The sequence below is a fragment of the Lampetra planeri genome, chromosome 49, assembly GCF_965212315.1.
Source record: "Lampetra planeri chromosome 49, kcLamPlan1.2.h2, whole genome shotgun sequence".
Lineage (NCBI taxonomy): Eukaryota > Metazoa > Chordata > Hyperoartia > Petromyzontiformes > Petromyzontidae > Lampetra > Lampetra planeri.
This window is the reverse complement of record NC_136155.1, coordinates 5121820-5145535: the sequence shown is the minus strand read 5'-3', so window position 1 is coordinate 5145535 and position 23716 is coordinate 5121820. Positions and strand designations below refer to the sequence as shown.

The 23716-nt window shown below is 46.3% G+C and overlaps 1 protein-coding gene across 1 annotated transcript in view; it reads left to right on the top strand.

The window, feature by feature from the left end:
- The window catches only part of ASTN2 (astrotactin 2), a 469553-nt gene that overhangs the window by 254828 nt on the left and 191009 nt on the right, over nucleotides 1–23716 (top strand). The window contains exon 12 of the mRNA XM_078616120.1: nucleotides 16476–16626. Within this exon, the coding sequence (XP_078472246.1) occupies nucleotides 16476–16626 (151 nt within the window). The remainder of the gene's footprint in view (nucleotides 1–16475; nucleotides 16627–23716) is intronic.

Genomic DNA, 23716 nt, shown 5'->3' with positions numbered 1-23716 from the left:
CATGTGGAAAGTGTGGTACATGCCTTGTCAAGCTCCGACTGGTTAATTAACACGGATCGATGAGCGTTTGCCTCGACTCACCTCGCTTGAGTCCCGTTGTCCCAAGCCATTGTCCAAGGTGGAGTGAATTTGTTGTGAATAAAAAAAAAGGATAGATGCCTCATGCATGGTTGATAAAACTACTGCTGGTGCGTGCATGTGAGACAATTAAACTTTAAAATGCAATAAAAGAGAGAACAAAGGGAGACTGAAGCGGGTAGTTAATTAATGTTGAATGAAAAGTGAAGCAATTACGGAAATTGATTTGCTTAAATTGCGAATATACGTTCTGGTTGAGCTGCGTGGCGCAGAATGATTTTTGAATTGCAGGCATGCTTCATGTGGAAATATTGCGGCATATTACAGCGGAATGAGAATGACGGAGAGGGCTCGCCGCTCATGAGAAGCCCGATAAGAACCGGCGCCTCTGTGAATGTCTTAACATCGGTTTCTCAGTGCGTGGAACAAATGTGTCAATGATAGGGGCCGTGACATGGCACCAGCGGTAGTGCATTCGCCGCCGGCTCCAAAGGTTCGTGGTTCAAAACCAGCAGGCGCTGCGGAATGTTATCTTCCTCGCCTGGTACACAGGAGTTCGTGGGTTCGATCCCGGACCCTGACGGTCAGTGGTGGCTCGTGTCATTTCTACTAGTTAGGGGCTGTTGTGAGTGACCTCTGGAAATATGGTGTTCTATTTAAGAAAAACCTCGTCATCTTATTGGCCTTCCCGTGAAAGTCATATAACTGTCTTATCTAACAACGGTAGGCTTTTATTAACAATACGAAACAAAACAACAAAGCACTCAAATGCTGTCCCCATGACCCTCAAAGTCCACACCACACAACCACTTTCATCCCGTTCAAATGGAATCTTGAGGAGTGACTTCACAGTGTTCGTTGCTAATTCTTCGTTTGCTGCTCCTGCTTCCATCGCTATTGCTGTTTCCTCCTAGAGCGTGTAGGCCCTGTGACCTCGCGTTGTGACGTGATCATCGCAGCCATGGCCGCCTTTTTCACCGCCCTGAATGGGTCTCAAACGTCGTGGCTACAATGTGAAGTTAATAGCAACGAATGACTGGAAATGTCTCACTCGGACCCCTTCACAGCCGCCCCGAGACCTCCCCGAGGCACAAATCAGACATTGGTGTTGCAGCAGTTTCTAATGTGAGCAACTTAAAACGTTACTTTCATGAGGCAATTCACGTTAAAAGAATCATCGTATTTATTTTCTTTGAAAACACAACAAAACAATCTTGATTTGAAGCTTTCGTGACTGCAGGAATCCATACTCTTTGGTTCTTTCGGTAAAGTCACGTAGTTAAAATAAAATAAAACAAATCACGACATTTCGATCGCAACACAAGCGGTCGTCATCAGGAAAAAAATAACCAAAGAGTACGTCAAAACAATTGATAGAAAAGTGCTTTTTAAGAGAAACATCATTCCTCACCTTCCAGCGGCTTGGTGGGGCAGCGCCCCAACGCCCCTAGTGGACGAACCGCGCCTGCTTCAAAAATATATTAACACTTTCATGGCACTATCGTTTTTAATGAAAAAAATAACGGATAATACACTGTAACCTGATAACAAATGTATGTTAGTAGCATCAAAAAGTCTCCACTTTTTCGCCATCATTGTCAACACACGCCTGGAATCTTCTCCAGGTGGTCTCCAGAGCCCAGAGGCACATTTCTCGTGGTGTTGTTGCAAATTCTCAGAAGTGTTAACATTTTTTTGAAGCACGCTGTATAAATTCACGCGTGTGATGACGATATCAGCCACTTCCCATGAGCTATCGTGTGTGGCCTAGTCACCTCTGAAAAATATCCAATAGCTCAGTGGGCTTTACCTGGTGAAACAGGTTTTAGTTTTAGGCTGCCCTGGTTAATACCATACAATGTGCGACGTCTGCTGCACCATGGATGTTAAACCTCCCGTGACGTCATTCGAAATGAGTAGCAGTCGCGTGCCACGTACGACAGCAGCATCGCCCCCAGCTGTGAGACTCGCGCGCATCGTATCTGTGAAACACAGCGCCTGGATCATAACCTTACGCGATATGATCGGCGCGGACATACCATTTGTACTAAATTATTACTACTCTCATCAATGCAACAGGTGATCAGGTTAAATACTGACGCGGGGATGTAACTGTAATAAAAGACTCGGACGCTTCTCTCTGTCCTGTGTCCTTTATTTGGGTTCGATCTCTTTTCCCTCACGGCACTCCCCTATCTACTCTCTGCTCTGCAGCCCCAGGCTGCTGTCGCTCACGTAGCCCAACTCCCTCCTAGCACACCCGCTGCTGTCTCGTCGCGCAGACCCCTGCTGCCCAACTCCTCCCTTGCAGACCCGCTGCTCTCTGCAGCCTCCTCGCTGCTCCTGCTGCCCGGGGGTCGGTCACCGTTGGCCGACGGTGCCGATCCTCGTGGCCCGGGTGTGTGGCGATCTCGCCACTCTCTCTCTCTCTCACCCTTCGCCCTGCGTGGCCTCACACTTTCCCAGTCTCCGATCACTCCCCACTGCTTCCGGTTACCCCCCTTATAGACCTCTACCCTCTCCCCCACGTGACGTAACTCCTCCCCCCATGACGTCACTTCCGGAAGGTCGTTTACGCCCGCATTACATAACTATACAAAAAAACGCCACGCTGCGTGAAACTGCTTGGTGTAATGGTGTTGTCAGTAGTGGTGGTGGTGGTGACGTGGGTGTTATTGGTAACGTCGGTGGATTGGTGTTAATAGCCACTGTCTCTGTGGTGGTGCTAGTGTCGTAAACGTGCTGGTGATGTGGGTGGTGTGGTGATAATGGTAGTGGTGATGGTGGTGGCCAAAAACGAGTACCTGGTGTGGTGTGTAAACATCGCCACTGGGGAGACAAAGGTGGCCAGGCGTGGTGCTGGCCACCCATCCCCTCTTGTGCTGTTCCAGCCTGAATAGGTGCTCGCTAACAGAACTTCCCCCAACAGTCTGTTAAAGGCTTCGTGAGGGTTCTTCAGTGGCCACGATATGGCTGATGATGATCGTGGTGATGGTGGTATAATAATGATGATGGAGGTGCTGATGGTTGAGACATTTTGATGGCACACTGCTCCTTTGTGCCACGCAAACAAGGCCTCTGTGGGATGATATTTGACATCATTCGTACTTGACAAATGCAATGACGAAGCTGCCAAAATTCTGTTAAGCATTCCCTCCTTACGTTAATCTGCGTATCTAAGTTCGCAAAGTGACAACGTAACTGGCTGAGACTTGGAGCCTTTTGTCCTTCCCATGTGCTCAGGAGTTGATACGTGCCCTTTTGTGTCACAACGCATGTACTGAATGGTGGAAATAGATAACGATGCAAGAAAAGCCGGTCTCATTCATTGTGTAGTGCAGCCCTCAGAGGCCAAATAGCCCCCCGCCCTCCAAACTCCTCTGCCACCAACTCCCGACATTCTGATTCCCATCAGGACATGACGTCAAATTTAATATTTATCTCAAATTCTCCAGGGGCCTCGGGCAGAGCCATGGCAAGGAGTGTCTCTTTCCTGAGCCTCTGTATACAAACACAAAGGAAACTGAATGGCTCCTAGCCGCAGTACATGGCCATGAAAATTATCCGAAAACCTCAATGGACGTGCCAGTGCCTTGTTTCATTTATTACAATCAATGATTTCCCGGTGTATACACGTGCAGTCCACATGTGGTCGATCGGTTGGTTACGTGTTTTTGGGGCTAAAGCGTGGGCAATCCCTCTTTCTCCGGCGTGGAAGAAGAGGCCAAGTACCCTCTGCCAGAGGGGGGCCCTCCAGATCTCCCACTAGTGGAGGCCCTTTTGTCAGCAGTGGCGTGAGCAAAACAAGTGCAAGGCTGCACCTGGATACTGACCGTATTAATATCATCACAGCTGCATCGGATTGTGTGATTATATAATGTTTGTTTATGTTGTATGTCATTGGTTCATTTAACTCCGGCAAGCCACCGTCGCTGCTACATCCTTAAATTGAGTCATGTTCCAGAATCATGATTATGCATTGAAATGTGAGAGGGGTGAGAAGTATGTATATATATATCCACCAGGCGTGTAACAATGCGTGAATGCAGCTATTAAAATTAATTCCAATGCTCGCAATGCATGCATAGAATCGTGCGTGCCAAAATTTATTATTTACGGTTTGTGCAAAATATTTCCAACGGTGTGCCGCCGTCTGCCGCATAGGATGAGAAGCCCGCGGCGTTGTTTGAAATGGAATAGATTGTGTGTGTGGGTGTTGGCGTCGTGGTCAAAAATTAGCAATTTCGAAAAAAACGTATATTCACAAATATCTTAATTAGCAACCTCGCCTCTACTGGCGAGACACTACCGGCATGTGAAACATAACACCTTTGTGATCGCTTTTTGTGCTCTAAGATTAGTGTAAATATTAACAGGACAAATATATGTTAAGGTTAGTGGAATGAACAAAAGTGTTCAGTTGGTGCTCACGGTATTAAAAAAAATATTATGTGGGTAATGGAAGAGTGTCCTGGATAGTATGAGGACCATTGATACGATTTTAAGTTTTGAAATTGTTATTTTAATGATTATTTTCAATAGTACTGTTTATCTGTTGTTTGTCTCTTAACTGTGATTCTTACAAATGTTATTGTTAGCTGTAATGTTCCGTGAGAAATACGTAGTCTCTGGTCTCCAATTGCCTGGGTAAAAAAAAAGTGGAGCTGATTTTTGTTCCAATCCTGGCCAGCTGACTCAAAAACTTACTCACTAAATGAGACAGAAAATAACAATCAGAAAATAACCAGAAAACAATATGAACGAGGGAGTAAAAAAATAATGCAAAAAAATTGCTGATTTACGATTTGACACAATAGCCCCAACTCGAGATCATTCATTGCATCCCTGGGGGCAGGGTGGGAAGGAGGTATGGCTTGCCCGGAATTGCTACTTGCGTAATACCCAGAACATCTCAGTACATTGACTAGATGCTGGGCTAGCAATCTTTCACAATCTCTGGAAAATGCCCTTTGAAAAATGCCAGCTCTCAGCGGAACAACCTCACCGGTATGGCAAAACCATTTAACACTATGTTTACGTTCGGAATTTATCTTCAAAAACGTTATGGATAAAGAACGCTACCCGTCTACAGTAAATTGGTATTGCCATAATGATCTGTATGTTCCACTCGTGCAATCAGTCACTGCCGCTAATGTAAGTCACAGGGCGAGAGGGAAAGTAGCATGTTTGCCTTTGATACCAAGGTTCCCTGGCCTGAATCCCAGCACTTGATAAAATGCCTGCCTCGACTCTTTACAAGATCGCTCCGTTGCGTTATACAGTAATGCAAATGGAAAATGAACCATTTGCATTACGTGATGCATCTGCTGTATGTGCTGTATGTACATGCGCTTGCGGTTCCTGCTACTCTGCGTGGCTGAGAGATACGCGCTACGATCGAGTCTGCGCTTCGGTCGACATGTGCATTAAAACAAAAAAAATTGGTTCATTGAAAAATAATAACAGGTTTTTAATACTGTCACCGAGAGGAAATGATGGTATCGACGTTTCGGCCGATCGGCCTTCTTGAGAAAATGTTGAGGTTTGCAGAGAGAGAGAGAGAGACGCTCCAGCACCAAGGGGTTCCTCAACAATGGATTGCCACAAGGCGCAATACTCACGCCAGCGATCTTAAATGTCTATACGAGCGATGAAGGGGGAGGCTTATTACATTGCAGGATCATGAGAAGTGGTGGTAGGAAGGCCTTCATCCAGCAGTGGATTCATAATGGCTGATGATGAGGATGTTGACAAAGAGAGAGAGGGTTAAGTCGTCTTGGCAGAAAAAGTTTGGTAGTTGGGTGATGTTAGATTGTGGGTTCACTGAGGTGCAATACAACATAGTAATGAATAAAACTGCAGACTTAAAAATGAAAGAAAAACATTTATAAAGTGACGTTTCGAGCAATGGCCCTTTTTCTTAGCACATAGCAAAGGCTCGTCATTGTTTACGGATTGTTTTAATGCATTGTGGAAGCCGCTATTCAGATTGTCTGATTGAGGTGTACTGAGTATTCTCACTGTGTGGACATCCCATAGATGCTGTCAAGCTTTTTTACCCAACGTCCCATAATGTAATCGATACTGCTTCAGAAAAAAAACACATATATACAGGGTGATTCATTTATAGATAACTCATTCATTTCAAATGACCCTCTCTCACAGGTGATTTAGATATTATTGTCAAAGTGATGTTGGACAAAAGTGTATATCGGGAGAGTGTTAAAATATTTCAGAAATTCCTTTGAGATTGGTGGGAGAGAGAGACGCTCTGGATCGAAACGGACTTTTATCTGCAGCTTATTTGAGTGGGGGGTATCTATAAATGGATCGCCCCTTTTAATAATGACGCCAAAATAAGATCGACGCTCTGTTTGTTGGAGGACGTGGTCATACTGGGGCAGCGTTATTGCCGAAGGGGTTACATCTGTGTTGTCAGTTGCGTTATATGTGCAAGTGTGCACCACTGCCCAAACGCGGTTTCCCAACAGAAACGTCTCGAATGAAAACGAGGCTTTTTGTAATTGAAACATAAACAAAACACATGAAATAATTAATGTAAGGAGCGGTGGCGCAGCGGTTAAGCCCACTGAGCTACAATCCTGGGGACCTGGGTTCGATTCCTGCTCACGGCCAACACCAGTGACGATTATCTGAACTGGTCCTGGGCTTCCCCTAGGTCGACTCGGCCTCAAATGGGTACCTGGTGCGGTGTGTAAACATCGCCACTAGGGAGACAAAGGCGGCCAGTCGTGGTGCTGGTCTGCCGTGCAGGCCTTCATCGTCGCTCGCTAACAGCACTTGCCCCTACAGTCTGTTAAGGCTACACAGGGGATCTTTGTCTTTGAAGCGGTGCGCTAAAAAGCTGGCAACACGAGTACCTGGTGCAATGTGTGAACATCGCCACTGCCACTGGGGGCATGAAGGCGGCCGAGCGTGGTTTGTTTGGCCACACCACCCCATCGTACGCCGTGCCGGTCCCAACAGCGCTCGCCCCAACAGTCTGCTAGTGGCTAGACGGGGGATCTTTGTTGTGTACGTGTGCGCGCACGTGTCTGTGTTCGTGCGCGCTGTGCTCTTCACTCAAGGTCGTTGCTCACGGCCTCGTGAGGTCACCATGCTTCAGCCACGACCGCAGAGCTTTTGAAAACTGCAGGGCATCTTACCTCTGGCCATTGTTAACCCACTCCCTAACCCACGACCCTCTCGTGGAGGCAGTCCGCGCAAAGCTGCGTCCGTAGCGGTTTTCGTCTTGTGTGTGAGCAATTGTGTTTGTCACACATAAGCGGCTTTCCCGTTCACGACACTGATCCACGGGCGTGGAAATTACACGTTTGGACGGCAGGGTTGAGTATGGCCAGTGGACATCCAATGCTGACTTGCCGCAAAATGGTGCCAGTTTTGTTGACTCCAGATTGATGATGGGCTGCCTTGATTACGATATGATTTGGTATATTTTTTTTTTAAGATGTAGTGGAACTGAAGTCGTATAACCACTATGTCGTCAGTTATCGCTGGGATGTGTTTTGGAAAGCACTTCACTGGGTCGAAGACATTTATTTCGAGTCGATTGCACTTTTATTCAATTAAAAATAACCACGTCGTTTCAATAGTTTGCAGAACGGATGATGTGTTTTTATCGTAGGCCCTGTACCGTGCGGTACATTTTACGTCAATATCGTGGCAACCGCGGCTCTAACCAATGTGCCGCTCAGCCAGAATCACACGTCAACAATTATTAATTCTTATTGCTACGAAACACACCTTGAAAACTTGCTCTGAATGTGGATGCGAATTCAGGATACGTGTGATAACCAATTTTGAGATTATATCTGGCTGGCTTTTGTATGTTTGTGTATATATATACGTGTGTGTGTGTGGATGGGCGTGGGGAGCGGTAGTGCAACGGTTAGCGGCTCTGTGCTACGAACCCGCGACCCGAGTTTGATTTCCGCTCACAGCCAACACCGGTGACGATTATCTCAACCGGTAGTTTAACATCACCACGAGCGAGACAAAGGCGGCCGGGTGTGGTGTTGACCTCGTGTGCCGTGCTGGCTTCCATAGCACTTGCCCCAGCAGTCTATTAAGGATATACGGGGGATCTTTGTCTTTCTTGATTTTAAGCTTTCGGGACTGCAGGAATCCATACTCTTTGGTTCTTTCGGTAAAGTCACGTAGGATGAGCGACTATGCTGGTCTCCTGAGTCGTTACCTGGTTGAACAAAAACATCTTAAAGCTTGAACATTCATGGGTAAATGATAATAATAATAAGTATTTGTTTGTGTGTGTGTGCGAATCGGTGCCCTGACAGCCTGTCAGGCTGAAAGTATGAGCTATCATTACGTATGTGTGTGTGTGAAAAATACTACCCGAGATCCACTGCAAATATACAAAAAAATCGATGCCAGCTGGATAAGGATTACACTTTATTGACGTATCTCTTGTTTCAAAAAATATTGCGTGCAAACCTACGGCTCGAATAATATTTGCTCGGTTGTTCGGTTCGTAGCATATCTGGCGTTGCTCTTTATGAAATCGATTTCAACTTCTGCTGCCACCTAATTCAAAATACTCATATGCGCAGGGGCTGGGGCGGGGGGGTAGAGGGCACGTGGTGGTCGCACCGGGCCCAAGGACGACGCATCTCTCAGAAGCACCACAACACGTTCATATTATGACGTTAATACCGACGGCTCGGGCACAAACGCTTTGGCCCCCAAGCAAACGGCCGCTCAGTTTTAAGCGGTGGACCTGGCGGCGTTGCGGGGGGCTGCTTTCGAGGCGCGGGGGGGTCTTTACGCACACACTCGGGACATTTCCGTCGCGACCGCTCCCCGGGCTGTACTTCGTATTTTTGTCAGCGACTCACGCGGTCACGTTTTTACTTTTAAACTATATATATATCTGCCGACGCTGCCGTACCATCGGTCATGTGCGAGTGACACACTTTGATGTATGTGTTCTAAGTGACAGCGCGTCAAACCGAGCCGTGACAAGAAAGGATTGGAATCTCTCGCCCTGCTATTATGCGCGGGTGCCTTCTTTCTTTGATTTCATTATTTATTAATCTAAACCAGAAAGCGCCAAGGTCTGCTGGTCAGATGTGTGGCAATGGGGAGAGAGGCTGCTCTATTCATCCTACGGCTCCAGATGTCATAAATCCTTTCATTCGTCTTGACTCACCTGACACTCGTAGATTACACAATAAAGCATCTCTTTCTCTCTCCGATTTTTTTAAATCCCCCCCCAGCCCCATCCTGTCCTTTCGCCTGGCGTACAATTCTGGCGCATTTTCTGCACGCGCATTTTCTCCGCACGCGTTTTAGTGGACACCAATTAAGATACCTTCGGCAAGGAATCCTGTGTAATGATCACCTTCGGATTTCTAAAAAGCACTCTGTCCTGCTTATTGTCCGCCCCTTTGTTGTTTCATCCTTTTGTCGAATACACCCACAATAATTTCCCCATTCAAAATCGTCGTCGCATTTTACCGGTGACTCCCAGCGACGGTTATTTGACTTCGTTTCGCGATCTTGCTCTTCGTGACTTTTGCTTCGCTCGCGTTCATCTTGAGTCCAACTTGATCGCCCTCTTCACGCCAGTCTTCAACTGGATGTCGTGGAGACCACGCTGTTGGCAAATCTGACGTGGCTAATGCTTCTGCCTCTGTTTGCGTCCGTGCCTTTGTTTGCGTGGTCCAATTTTTTTGGGAGAAAATATCTTTTGCCGGAGAGTGAAATATGTGCATGGAGAAGAAAGTTTTCTAGCAGTGCGTGGTAACCCGCGTGGACATTGATCAGTGCGCACAGCACATCTAGCAGCAGCAGCACACTAACACGCAGCGCGCAGACATACAGAGCACTTGTGTACAGCAAGCTGATAACTTCCATTACCATAATTGTCGTTATACTTTCATCAGTCTAAAAATATTCTGCCCGAGTCGACTTATGCAACATGGAATTTCTTATTCTAACGATGATTTATGTTGGTGCGACATTTAAAATGTCTCGTTCGGTGCAATTGTTTTGCTCCGATTTCTATTTGATTCATTGCTCGTTTTGCTTTTGTAGCTTTGGTTTGCTGTGCTACTCTTGAAAATGACTTTTTTATTCTATTCTTTTGAGTTATCTCGCCTGATTGAACAAAATCTGCTTTAATCTCGAGCTCACTAGCCCTGCCACTCGACCCTTTCGCTCACCGTTGCAAATGAGACTCAGCCTGGTCCCTCGAGATCTCGCCTGGTTAGAGCTGACAAGTACACAAGCAAAGAGTGGGGAAGGCGACATGCTGGAAATGGCACCGAGAAAGAGCATTGGGTGGACACAAACACAAATCAAGAGGCATTTAACATTTATATTGATTTGACAAAAGTGGGCTTGGGCAAGTCACTCTGGCTGGAAGGTTTGATGACCTCTGGACGAGGCTGGTGACTGAGTGGCAACCAGAGTAGAGGGGAGTACCTGACCGAGCGGACGTCTGGCGCAGAGGTGGAGCACTGATATTAGTTCACGCGCGCGAGTGAGATCGACCGTGACATCGCCGCGGGGACCGTGAGTGATGCCGCCCGCATTGTGGGGAAAACTTCATCCAGAAGCAGGGAGACGATGGCTCGTGATGATGATAATGACGATTGCGACGATGATTAAATCAGGAAGAGAGCCACGGATGCGAGCTCACGTTCTGCCAAAAGTGTGTGCCCTTTACTGGAAGGACGTTGAGTACAGAATGGGATTTTATAATGATATATGGGGTTTTATACGCCCGCTGAGGGCTACAAAAGGAAAGGAAAAAAACACCAAAAGGCTTTGACACTGCTCACATTATGGGGAAAAGGTGCACACGCCCATAGACATGCATACATACAAACACAACGTGGATTGTGAATCGGCTCAAGCTTGGTGTGTGCTTGCTTACCCAAAAAATAATTTGGTGGCCGGGTAAATTATAGCAAGCGCGGCTGCGTCTAAAATCCGCTGGAGCTGAACCACGGAGAGCATGCTGACACCGTGTGTAATTACTTGAGATTTATGCGTGCGCTGTTCTGTGTGACATTATTACGGCAAGTCGCAGCCTTCATGCGGGAATGCCGGCGTAACCATCAACAGCGTCCGATGCACACATCTCCTTCGCAAATGCAGAATTTAAAGACACAAGCCACGGTGCGACTGTGGCCTTGCAACCCAAACTATGGACCGTATCGTAAACCACTATAGTCTGCACTCCCTCAATGGAGGAGGAATAGCAAAACTACAGGAAGATCTCCTGAAGCCCTCTCGTCGTGGCTCGCACACCACTAGAACAAGGATAGCAGGCCAGACGATATTATTATTTTTCATGGATGCATCAATTTCAACACGTGCCCAGAATTGTGCGCTTCATGCAAAGAAGCTGCCCAGTCTGAGTGTCCCTGCTGCGCCATGCCATTGTGAATGCAAAATTAACTTGCGGATTTTGCGGCAGCGTTAAGAAAAATGAGTGTGGCCTCCCCGCTCACACGAACGTTGGCCTCGATACCAGTCGTGGCAAATTCAACACTCTTATGGCAAGAGGTCATTTCATCCGTATTAAAAAAAAATCCCTCATTTTAGACCAGGTAAGAGGAGGCCTAAGTGGTGGAGCGGTGGCAAAGTGGCTGGCGCGCTGCACTGTCAACCCGCCGATCGAGATGTTCGATTTCCGACCACGACGAACATCAGTGACCGCACACCTCCTCGTCAGTCGTTGGGGGTTTCATGATCATACCAACACCGCGCTGGTCAGTGGCAGGTTGTTGAAGGGTCGGGGGCGTCCAGGACCCGTACGGATATCATGCGCCACTGATGCTAGCCACGTCCAGAAGGAATCAAACTCGCGGGCACTGGATTCACTGCGTGTTGCGTACAGCACTACGCCGCCGCTCCACCCTCTGCAAAAGCTGCCGTCTGGACGCTCGCATTACAAAGCATAAATAAGCTTGACGAAAGGAGGGAGCATAGCTAAGGAGATGAGCTTCGACATGTACGACGAGAGGTACGGTCAAATCTCTCCTAAATCCTCTCGGTCAGTGCCGCCGTTCTTAATCCCGCCAGGCAGCAGGGCACTGCATCACCTACTGCACTTAATGGCAGAATACTGGGAATCCCCTCTAATCTTGAATTCTACAGCACCTGCCCTAATATCATGTGAAGGGCTATGTGTTAATTTGCGGAGATTAGGCAGTCAGTATCCTGATACTTAAATGGACGTGCTTTGCTGCTTCTATCACTGTTTCATATATATTTAATGAAAAAAACAATTATCGTATTTGGGTATTATTATTAAGTGCGGGTTCTCCTACCCCTTTCTAGCCCGTGTGAAAGGGTAGGCCAAAATATTCCTTCAGAGGGTCTACCGAAAGCTCCCTTCCGTGGAGACCATCCTGACAGAAGTTGCTTGAGCATTGCACGATAAGCACTGAAGAGCATCACGCAGGGCAGGATTGATGTCTGGAGCGATCTACGTAATCCTCGTGATTGTAGACATGCTCCCTAAAGGTAGATGCGGTAATACGACGCGCTCCAAAATCTCGGTGCGATCTGGTGAGATGTTGCCCCTTTGTCATTTGGCTTTGGGACATTTTTTCTCCAATTCTCTTTTTTTTTGTATATAGAATCGGCTTTCTTGTCTGGCAGGGCCAGCATCCAAAGTCCAAGAGGTGTTCCCGCAGGTGCAGTGTATCGGCTACTCCCGATGCAAGTGTGCGATTTGCGAGCCACTTTAAGAATATCTCACTTCCCGTCTAACGTCGAGGCCCGGATTATGGATTAAAGGTCTTGACGGCAGTCTGAAATTTTTAAGTACGCGAAATAATCTCTGTCGGGCCGACGCGCTGAATGTGTTAGATAGCGTCTGCGACACAACGGGGCCATTGTCAGCGGCAAGTATTTTCTCCAGGCTTGGTTATTCCTGTCCTCTTTTCGCTTGTTGCAGAGAAAAGTAGCAGCACCTCAGCAATTCTGTTGGAAGGAGATAAGTTTCGGCATTCATAACATCAGAGCGCCATCTCCCCCCTCCCCTACCCCCAATACATGCTCAATACCTGATAACCAGTAGCCCACTAAACTTGATGTATGAGGTTACGTACGTGGTGGTGAAGCTACATGATGTCCGTAAAACGTGAGCCGCATTAACTTTGAATGTAAAATCACCTCCACTCAACACATTGTAGACGAAAATAAAATGCAAAGAAGAAAAAATCATCTTTAAATAAAAGCCATGACAAAGTAGTGAGGGTTGCATTCCCACCTAAACACACTGAGGCTCGTGGTTGACATTTGCAAAATGTCTTGTTTCAATCTACGTCTATGCTTCTTGGTTCTTTCGGTAAAGTCACGTAGAAGGGAAGTAATAAAATAATAAAAATAAAACATAATAAAATAATTCTCACGACGTTTCGGCCACAACGCAAGCAGCCGTCCTCAGGTGAAACCAGGTCTGTCGAGGCGACAGCGTCTACGTGACTTTACCGAAAGAACCAAGAAGATGAATCCCTGCAGTCACGAAAGCTTTAAATCGAAATTTACGCCTATGTTCTCGTGTATATGGCTTCCTGCCTTTGCCAATCCGCACTGGCCGGCGTGATGAAGTTTAGAAATGTGATTGAATTCAAAGGTGTTGTTTTTGGTGGATGAACCGAATTTAAATTGGCGTAGCGGTGGCGCAGTGGTTAACGCACTGCGCTGTGCACCAAGTCACATGAGTTCAATTCCCGGCCATGGCTAACATCATGGAGGAACGACATCTCAACCGATCTTGGCTGTCCCCTTTAACCCCCACTGATCAGGGTGGTGCAGCGTGGTCAGTCGACCTAATGACCCGATTGGCATTGGAATGCTCTTATCTAGCAGTAGATATACGACAATACGTACGTTTATAAAGGGTCATCAATATTATTTTCTTCCCTTTAAATTACGCATGGTCGAAAGTTAATAAGTACAACGGTTAGATGTCTTTATCTTTGGGGAAAGAATACGAATTTTCTTTCAAAATTTGTATTCCAATTGTGCTTTCGACGTCACTGTCAGGAGACATCGCGTCCGTTTGGGATAACAGAACCTGGGCATGGCACTGTGTCACTGAACGACCCACAGTGGGACATTTCGTAGCACTGTGCCCGAAATGTGAATAGAGCTTTTGTCACTCATCAGATTCTCTCCTGTGTAAATCAATATTGAGATTCTGAACTGAATATATTAAACTTGTTTATGCACACTCCAGTGGGCACATCTTCCCATCCTCCCTGCGACAGAAGAGGTGTCTCTCACGTGCCATTGAGAGCAGAACTTTTACCACATCAAGTGAAACATTTACATTTTACGTGATGTTTCTGTGGTACACGTGGGAACCCGGTGGTTTGATCACGGGCATCTATAACCCAGACTTGAGCCCAAGATCCCGGCAGTGCTGGTTCATTGCTCTGACCTCTGAGCCATCTGGCAACCTCAGACAACTGAAATGTGAAATTGCTCTTCCCTGGGTCTGTGCCGTAGTTTCAAAATCGTTCAAGCAATTGGCATAAATTATCTCTTGTTACCTGAATCCATCGAGGGCTGGTTAGAGGCTCCGTGGTGGCTCGAGTTGGCAAAGGCGCAATTTCAAGCAGATCTTGCGAGGTTTTTAAGACGGTGTAGCTTTCTCGAATAGGGGAACCATTCAGTGTGTACTACTGCGTATGCCTTCGTGGCAGAGGTCGCAATCGGGTACCCGATATCCGTACCCTACCCGATACCCGGCTACCCGTACCCGGCCGGGTACGGGTACGGGTACCCATTTGCGACCCTGGTGCGGCCGGGTGCGGGTACGGGTAAGGAATCAAAACCCGTTTGCGACCTCTGCTTCGTGGTCATGCTGCTGCTGCAGCTGCAGCACGGCTCTCCGGTGCCTTCGTGGGTTGTACCGCGCGTCGTTTGCGGCGCGAAGGCCGACGTTTCGCTCCGCGTGTTGGGAGCCTCTTCGCTTTTTTCCGCCAAAACTCCGACGCGAGGCACAGACGTCGGGAGACGCGGCAGGCTCCCAGCGCCTGGAGCGAAATGTTGTCGGGTGTCCCGCCGAACAGCGCGCGGCACTGCACGACCGCCGACCACCGCATCTTGTGGAAATCCTTTGAGCGATTTCACAAATGCGTCTCATTTTAATCGAATCGGCGGCGAGATCCCAGCAAGTTCATGAACATAATTGGCACGTGCATATATAGAGAGCTCTACCACTGAGTTTTTTTGAACCGGCAAAAGTGCATTGCGTGAAGGGAAGATTCGGATAGATTTATTCTGGTGCATAATCCCGGGTAGATCTATATAAAGCCTCATCTCACGTGCAGTGAGTGCAACAACAAAAAAACAACAGGGCAGAGGGCATCCGTGCCATGTGCCTCTATGGATCTTTAAAGAATCCGACTGACACCCATTAGGGGGATCTCTAGAGGAAAGGTTAGTATATAATAATTGAACTCGGGCAATTAGGGACTTTCCGATTGGAAACCGACATTGTGTGTCAAACAGGTAGTGCAATACAGCTCAGGGTAGTAATTGCATGCATTTAATGAATCCTTTATGGCATGGAATATCCTGTAAATTATTGCAAAAGGGTCGCATATAAGGCACATCAACGTTTCGTCAAAATTCCTCCCTTTTTTGCAATAAATGCAGCCTGCGCGCGATATTTATTTATTTAAACAATGCTTACTAGCAACTCAAATAATACATCACTATTGGGTCATAAACTTTGCACATTCGCAACATCGGTTCCACAGTGTGACCCATCACAGCCCGAGTCCATCCTGGTCCGTCGCATGCAGCGCGCAGTGGTGGCAGCAGCAGCTTCGTGCTACGAACGCCGGCAAAACCTGAGTTCGACTCCCAGCCAGGGTTAATGTCGGTGGCGAGTGATTTTCTGGACAGGTCTTGGGAGCCTCCCCATTCGCCGACCTTCGGTACGGCCGAGCGAACCTCCGTGCCTGACGCGGCATGAGAAGCCCGTCTTCCAGCAGTGGAGTGACAAGGCGCTGTGGGTTCTCACTGTGTTAAATGAACAGCATTGAGTGGTCAATCGACGACTCACACTAAGATGACAGATGTGAAGCCATTGGTTCACTCCTCTTCCTCTATTCCCTTGGACTTTCTGGAACACTGTGATGTCACCGCTCCCTTCGCAGTTATTGCACTCGCAGTGCGAGTGCAATAAGATATCTCTCCACTTATCTCCGTCTACGGCTGAGGACAGCTTCCATCCCGCTCCCCATGTTTGATATTTGACATCCGGCCAGAGCGCGGTATTCCTCGTTCCCCAACCACTTTCGAGCATTCCCCTCATCGATCTTACGTTTCACCCCATTAACCCCCACAACTCTCCGCCTCCCCCCCCCCCCCCCCTTACGCAGGGAGGAGGCGATGCGCTCGACGCATTTCGAGTCCCTCGAGGACCTGCTGGACTCGTTCGGCCCGGTCCGCGACTGCTCGCGGGACAACGGTGGCTGCACGCGGAACTTCCACTGCGTGTCTGAGCGTCGCATCGACTCGTCGGGCTGCGTGGTAAGGAACTGCATCTACCCCCCCCCCCCTCTCTCACCCGCCACCCCCTACTCCTCGCACCAACTATCCTGATGTTGTCTAAATGGGTAACAGGTACAGCCCTGCAATCGTTTGCTCTCTCCACTGTTGGAGAGCCGCTTTTTTCAACGCTCGCCCGATGCTTTGGAAGAGGTAGGAGGGGTGGTGGGGCGAGCGTTGAGCAGTGGCACAGGGCACTGCGCTATGAACACAGCGATCGGAATTGCAGTTCCCGACCAAGACGAACGTTCGTGACGAATGATGTCTAAATGATATCGCAAAACACCGGTCATCCTCGCAGCGGCTTTTGGCTAGCCATCGAACAAAGACGGTCGCTGCATCGCGCGATTTCAGATGCGCTTCTGCGGCCGTCTGGAACGCTCTTCTTTCCTATATTAGTTCAACATACATACTGGCCACCTCCCCTGAGTGACAGAGACTCGCCGCATTGCACAATATGTGATGTGAAATTCCACGCTTTTCAATTCTTGCGGAAGGCACCCCACCACAGAGAGCTGCAGGGAACCCCTCCGAAGGGTATTCCACTTTGCCGAGTCGTCTCGGAGGAGGTGGCAGTACCCGCACATTACCCCCACAGTGCACGCGACCTGCCGATGGACAGACTACGATACACACACTCATACTGCTGGCTTTTCAGTGACAAGGGGGCATGGTTAGAAAAAAAAAAAAACTCGTTCATTGCTGTCAAGGATAATATGGCCACAATTTTTTAACTTTTTTATGCTGGCGGTCTGAAGCAAGGCTTTGTGAATGATACACACAGCATGGTGATGCCGTGTGACATCCAGCGCATATGGTGAAAATTGCACCCTTTGCTGCCTAAAAAATTCACCTGTTACGCCATTATTATCGTTATTTGTTTCAAGCCTGCGCTCACTTGTCTGTCCAGCGAGTAACAACCGGTTCACCCTACCCATTTGCCACGATAGCCAACGGGACGAATGTTCTCGCCACTGCACTTAGAATTACCCGCCAACTCCTCCTCCCTATTCACCGTATCCATTAAGACCATTACTGCACTTTCTTTCGAGAAGGTGATTCACATCTGACCACAAAAATGTCACAAAAAAGGGATCTTGCACTGAGCCCTTGATATTTTCCTGAACGCGAGTGTGTGCGTCCGACCTCTCGAGGTGATACATCTCATTATAACGCCAAATCCCCCACACCCGCCTCCCCCCCCCCCCGTACGTTTTTTAATGAAGCATAATGTGAGCACTTATCACGGCAGCTTGGGGTGCTAGGCCTTGCGAAGCCGTGGAGGCTCGAGAGGGCCTCAGAGACGCTCGGAGCGACGGTGGCTCCAGTCTCACAGTTCTGTCTGCTCCTCTGTGCAATTTGGAGCCCGTTCACCATTTAAACTCTCGCTATCCTGGAAATGCAGAGGTGTGTGAAGTTTCATTATCGTGCGCCGAGGGACGCTTTATATATTTGTCACTATGCCTCCTTCCGTTGGCTGCGAATTGCTTTGCATGCGGCTGTGCTCTCTGCGCGTCTCTGCGCGTGCGCGCGTGTGCGCGTTCGGTCGTTTTTGTTATTTGTTGTCGGCAACAACTCGGAAAAGCGAAATCATTCGTGTGCACCTCCCGTAATACGAAAAACGACGGCGGCGCAGTGCACATGGCCGACGATTTAAGACAATAACAACAACAAGAACCGACGAACGTACGTTGGTAAAAACACAAATGCATAATGTAACTGGTATCGGCCAAACACCCCCAATACCGGAGAGAGAATAAAATGTACTTGTAAATTACTCAATTGGGATTGCAAACAGCAGCAGCAGCAACAGCAACAGCAGCAACGTGACTTCCAATTTGGCAGGAGACGCTCCTGAAAAAGAGTCTTCATGAAACTGTCATGCTTTATTGGGTAAACTCGTGTAATAATAATACTCATAACGAACATTTATGTATTCAATGACCAGGCAACATCTTCTCATTAATTTCTTTAGAACTGCCTTTTGTGTTTAGTCTCATCCTCCTTTCCTCGCACCTCCGAGTCACGCGGTTGGCTGCATACTGTGCGGACGAAGTTCAACATGCATACACATATATGATGATGATGATGATGAGAAATATAATTATTTAATGTATTAGCACTTTTTTGATATCGAGTTCAGGGAGATGCGGAGTGAATTTGAGAGATGTTTTATGGGGGGAATTAGGAGGAGCGAACGGCTGTTCACCCAATGTTCGCTCACTGAAAAGTCGTTCGCCACATTTCACACTGTGGAGTGTCGTTGAGCCTTCCGCTAAGCGGCAGGGTGGCACAGTGGTAGCATTTGTGCCTCCCGAATTGGGTGCCTGCCTTCCTCTGTGGAGTTTGTACGTTCTCCCCCCCCCCCCCCCCCCAGCTTTTTGCACGTGGTTTCCTTGGGAAAATGTGAAATGTCACTATTTTTTGGACAAATATCCAAATTCTGAAAATACCTTCTGAAAACTTGGCAATATCTGAAAAAGATTTTTGAGACTCAATGAGGCCGTCACGGATAGAACACGCATATTCATAGCGATGCAAAGCATTGGCCCCATGAGGTATCTGCAGATGTTGTGATGCAGTTCACCACCAACCAACTCTTGCCGAGATATTTCCGAAGCCAGGAAGTGTTCGACCGTTGGGTCAGATAAAGTGTGTGGAGCTATGAAAAGTTATTAAATGCTACACAAACCTGGCAGAAGAAGGGGAGGGGATGGGGAGAAATTATCAGCAAAAGTGGCATAAATGAACAGAATGAAATGGTGAAGTTAAATGCGCGCACTTGTTTTTCATTGTTCATTTAATTAAATAAAAAATTTCAGTGAGCTCATAGCTCATGTTACATTACCTCTCTCGCGCTCTCCTAAATGTGTGGAGCCACTTGAACAATTTATAACCTTAGATCGTCAGTTTATATATTAATTAAACGCGTTCTGCGCCCGCATTGCCATTCCCCTCTAGGGGAAATCACCTAAACTTACCGAGATAATGCAGAGAATTACGCGCATGCAAAATTCATTCAGCGCACGGAGTGATTGCTTTAGGGCCACGGTGAACACTTGTACGACTTTTCATAATGAAATCTCGTTAGTCCGCAATGCCACACGAGCTCGGAGAAATCATCTTTGGGAGAAAGTTTAATGAAAGGTGCTGCCCACCACTCATAATGTTTATGAAGTGAATTTTAAGATAAAGGTTTGGCTTAATACAATTTTCGAATAATTTATTCTGGGTTGGTCATTCGTTGTTAAAATTATTGTCAGGCTCGTTTTTTATGTCTTGCTTATTTTAAAATTTGCTTTGGCTGTCTTCTTGAGAGGTAGAGATTATTTTGTGTGTGTGTCATGTATTTTTTTCATAATCTTTTCACTGTTCACAGCTGTCAAAACTTACTTTCAAGTAATCCATTATAGCTGCTCTGTATTTATAATGCATGCCAACAGGACATACTTTGTAGGAAGGCATTTCTGTTGCAGTTTCAAACTTTGCAAATGACATGCCTCTGCAGCGTTCGGTTTAACATTTCATTTTAACTTTTTTTTTGTTCACGGCAGTTCAAAAGTAATTAATTATTTTGGGCCACTGGCAAGGAATGTGGTGTATTTTTTTTCGAACGGTCAAGTACATTTTTTTAATAAAATGAACGCTTAACATATGCTCACGAAGTCGTTTTGTTAATCCGTTAGAACGCCACGTATCCGACCGTCACATCTCCACCCTGACCAGTGCAGTTTTTGCGCAGGCAGTAAATGGTCATTTTCTCTCGATGTTCACACGTGTCAACTCTTCATATATCCACCCATCTCAGTGTCGAGCAAGTCAGACATGCGATTTTGTACCGTGCTTTGACAAATCACCAACTGATCGTATTTTTTGTTAAACGACAATATGTAAAAGTGAACAATATTTTTTTTACGGAATATTTTCTGGAAATGTTTCCCCTTCTCAGTTTTTCACTCATATAACAATACACATATACATGCAATCTGTAACAAACGTGCATGTTTCAGAGGTAGTGTAGTACAATATGCGACCAGATTTTGATTCTCTGCCACGGCTACCACACCTCCGATGGGCACGTTTGCATGTGTACGGTGCGCGAAAGAAGTTGAACATAAATTTCGATTTAAAGCTTTCGTGACTGCAGGGATTCATCTTCTTGGTTCTTTCGGTAAAGTCACGTAGAAGGGAAATAATAAAATAATAACAATAAAACATAATAAAATAATAAAAATAAAATAAAATTATAAAAATAAAACAATATAAAATTATAAAAATAAAACAATAAAATTTCGATTTAAAGCTTTCGTGACTGCAGGGATTCATCTTCTTGGTTCTTTCGGTAAAGTCACGTAGAAGGGAAATAATAAAATAATAACAATAAAACATAATAAAATTATTCTCACGACGTTTCGAATTCAGACGCTGTCTTTCCGACAGACCAGTTCAACATAAATTTCGATTTAAAGCTTTCGTGACTGCAGGGATTCATCTTCTTGGTTCTTTCGGTAAAGTCACGTAGAAGGGAAATAATAAAATAATAACAATAAAACATAATAAAATAATTCTCACGACGTTTCGAATTCAGACGCTGTCTTTCCGACAGACCTGTTCTTCACCTAAGGACGGCTGCTTGCGTTGTGGCCGAAACGTCGTGAGAATTATTTTATTATGTTTTATTGTTATTATTTTATTATTTCACTTCTACGTGACTTTACCGAAAGAACCAAGAAGAAGTTCACCATACATACATACGTAGATTCTCTGGATTATAAGACACACATTTCCCAACCTTTTATGTAATGTATGGGGGGCATCTTACTTTGCGGAGAGTATCATCAACTGGTGAATAGGGTGTATCAGTTGTGAGTGGTATCCAAACCAATCCCGCCAACATTTCACCTCTGCCAACCTGCGCTGACAATAATAGCGAAGTATGATCAACCAAACCGCTTTCACTGACAGATTGTGGAGGAAGCCTTCGTTAGGTGGTCTATTGTATTTACGTGTAAGCATGTTGATCTTCTTTCGCACCGTACGTAGCCAACCGTGTTAATCTTATTGACAGAAGGCTGTTAAATGTGTCCTCTTCATTATTCCTGTCGACAAATACGAGAACACAAAACTACCAAAAATATCAAAACGTGACAAAAAAAAAAGATAGCACGTGTCAGTCTCCCCGAGGCGGATTAAACCGGACCACTGATAAAGTTGTACTGTCAATGTTAACCAGTTTCCAATATTTCATTGTCACCAATTGATTAGCGCCATCTCTTCCGTCCAAACTTTATTGCTGAGAGATTGGTTTTCTTTGAAGCCTGGATGGGAAAGGTGACCTTTAAGTGAATTTGTCATCCGACGCTCATTATCGCACATCTCTCTCAACCCCCCCCACCACATTCGTTTGCTTTTCTCATGGCCAAGAAGGTTGTCTCCAAAAGCCGACCATGAAAGAGCTTAAGAAAGTTTCTTTGTTTACAGCAAGCCTACACTGCTTCCATTTACACCAGCACGTGTCAAAGACACCAGGGGCAGAGGCAAACACACATTCACGTCTAAATACCCCCTTTATATATAGACCATTCCCGAGGTAAAGTCTTGTGTGTGTGTGTGTGAGGGGAGCTGTAAGCGGTTAGCGCTACGAACCCGGCGAACCGGGTTCGATTCCCGCTCACGGCCAACACCAGTGACGATTATCTGAACCGGTCCTGGGCCTCCCCTAGGTCGACTCAGCCTCAAATTAGTACCTGGTGTGATGTGTAAACATCGCCACCTACCCCTTTGTGTGCCGTGCCGGCCTTTATTGGTGCTCGCTAACAGCACTTGCCCCGACAGTCTGTTAAGGCTACACGGGGGATCTTTGTCTTTGTTCTTCGTTGCTCCCGTCAGGTTTCACGGTGTCACATTGGGAGAGACCTCTTGGAAGGTCTGGCGGGTGCCCGTCGCTCCACGTCGAAGTTGAAAACTGTTTTGCAAGTGTGAATTACTTCATTCGCCATGTTGTGCTGCACGCACGGTGTCCGAAAATGGATATGCCAAAAATAACTTTGAATAGTCGTAGTGTTATTTCATATGAATACGCGGAATAGACTTATAAGTGTAAGGTTATTTAATGTTGTATGGTGTTGATTAGATATTCTATAATAATCAATAAACTTCTACGTTTCGTCCGTCATTCACTATAATGAATTAAAATCGGCATTCAAACTCTAAAGAAACATTTTACAACAGCCGCAGGGATGGATGACGATAGAACAGCATCGACAATACGATGTTTAAGTTGCTCAAGGTCCCTTGGTTTGCTCGTGTAAAACTTCACTTAAAAATCAGCCAGAGATAACAATCTAACGGTGTCAAGTCGGGTGCATGGACGGACTTGTCATATCAGAAAATTGGGTTTCTCCTGAAACAGAAAGAAAGTAGCAATCGATATCCACAACAAAGTAAAACTTATACGTCTAATGCATATGTTCATCTAAAAGTTATGTCAGTATCTCGAATAAAAAGAAAACGTATTTTTTGTTCCTTCTACGTGACTTTACCGATATAACCAATAATATGAATCCCTGCAGTCACGAAAGCTTTAAATCAAAAAAGAAAACGATTAAAGATTTTCGCATATTCATATTCAGACACCCGGTATATACAACATGATGTATTTGCTGCACATCATTTCCCTCCAATATATCACGAGAAAAGTGATTCACACCAAAGTGTAATTATTCGTTGGATTAACTGCATTAAGTGAAAATAAGCGGGCAGTGATGCGGTGGTTGATGCCCCGCACCGTGAACCCAGTGTCATGAGTTTGATGCCCAACCACGGCTAACATCTCAGTGTCGAGCGATATCTGAAGAGGTCTTGGCTCCCCACCTTTACGAACTCACAGTGACCAGCGTGGTGAAGTATGGACAAACAAACGTCACGAACAAGACGGTGTGGGGAGATCCTCAACCCAGCGTGGAATTGACAAAGAACTATAATGTATTGTTATTTTCATTACAATGGCATCAAAATTATAAGGCAATGTTAAATAAAGTGATGCAAGCAGATATGCTTTATTGTCATAACC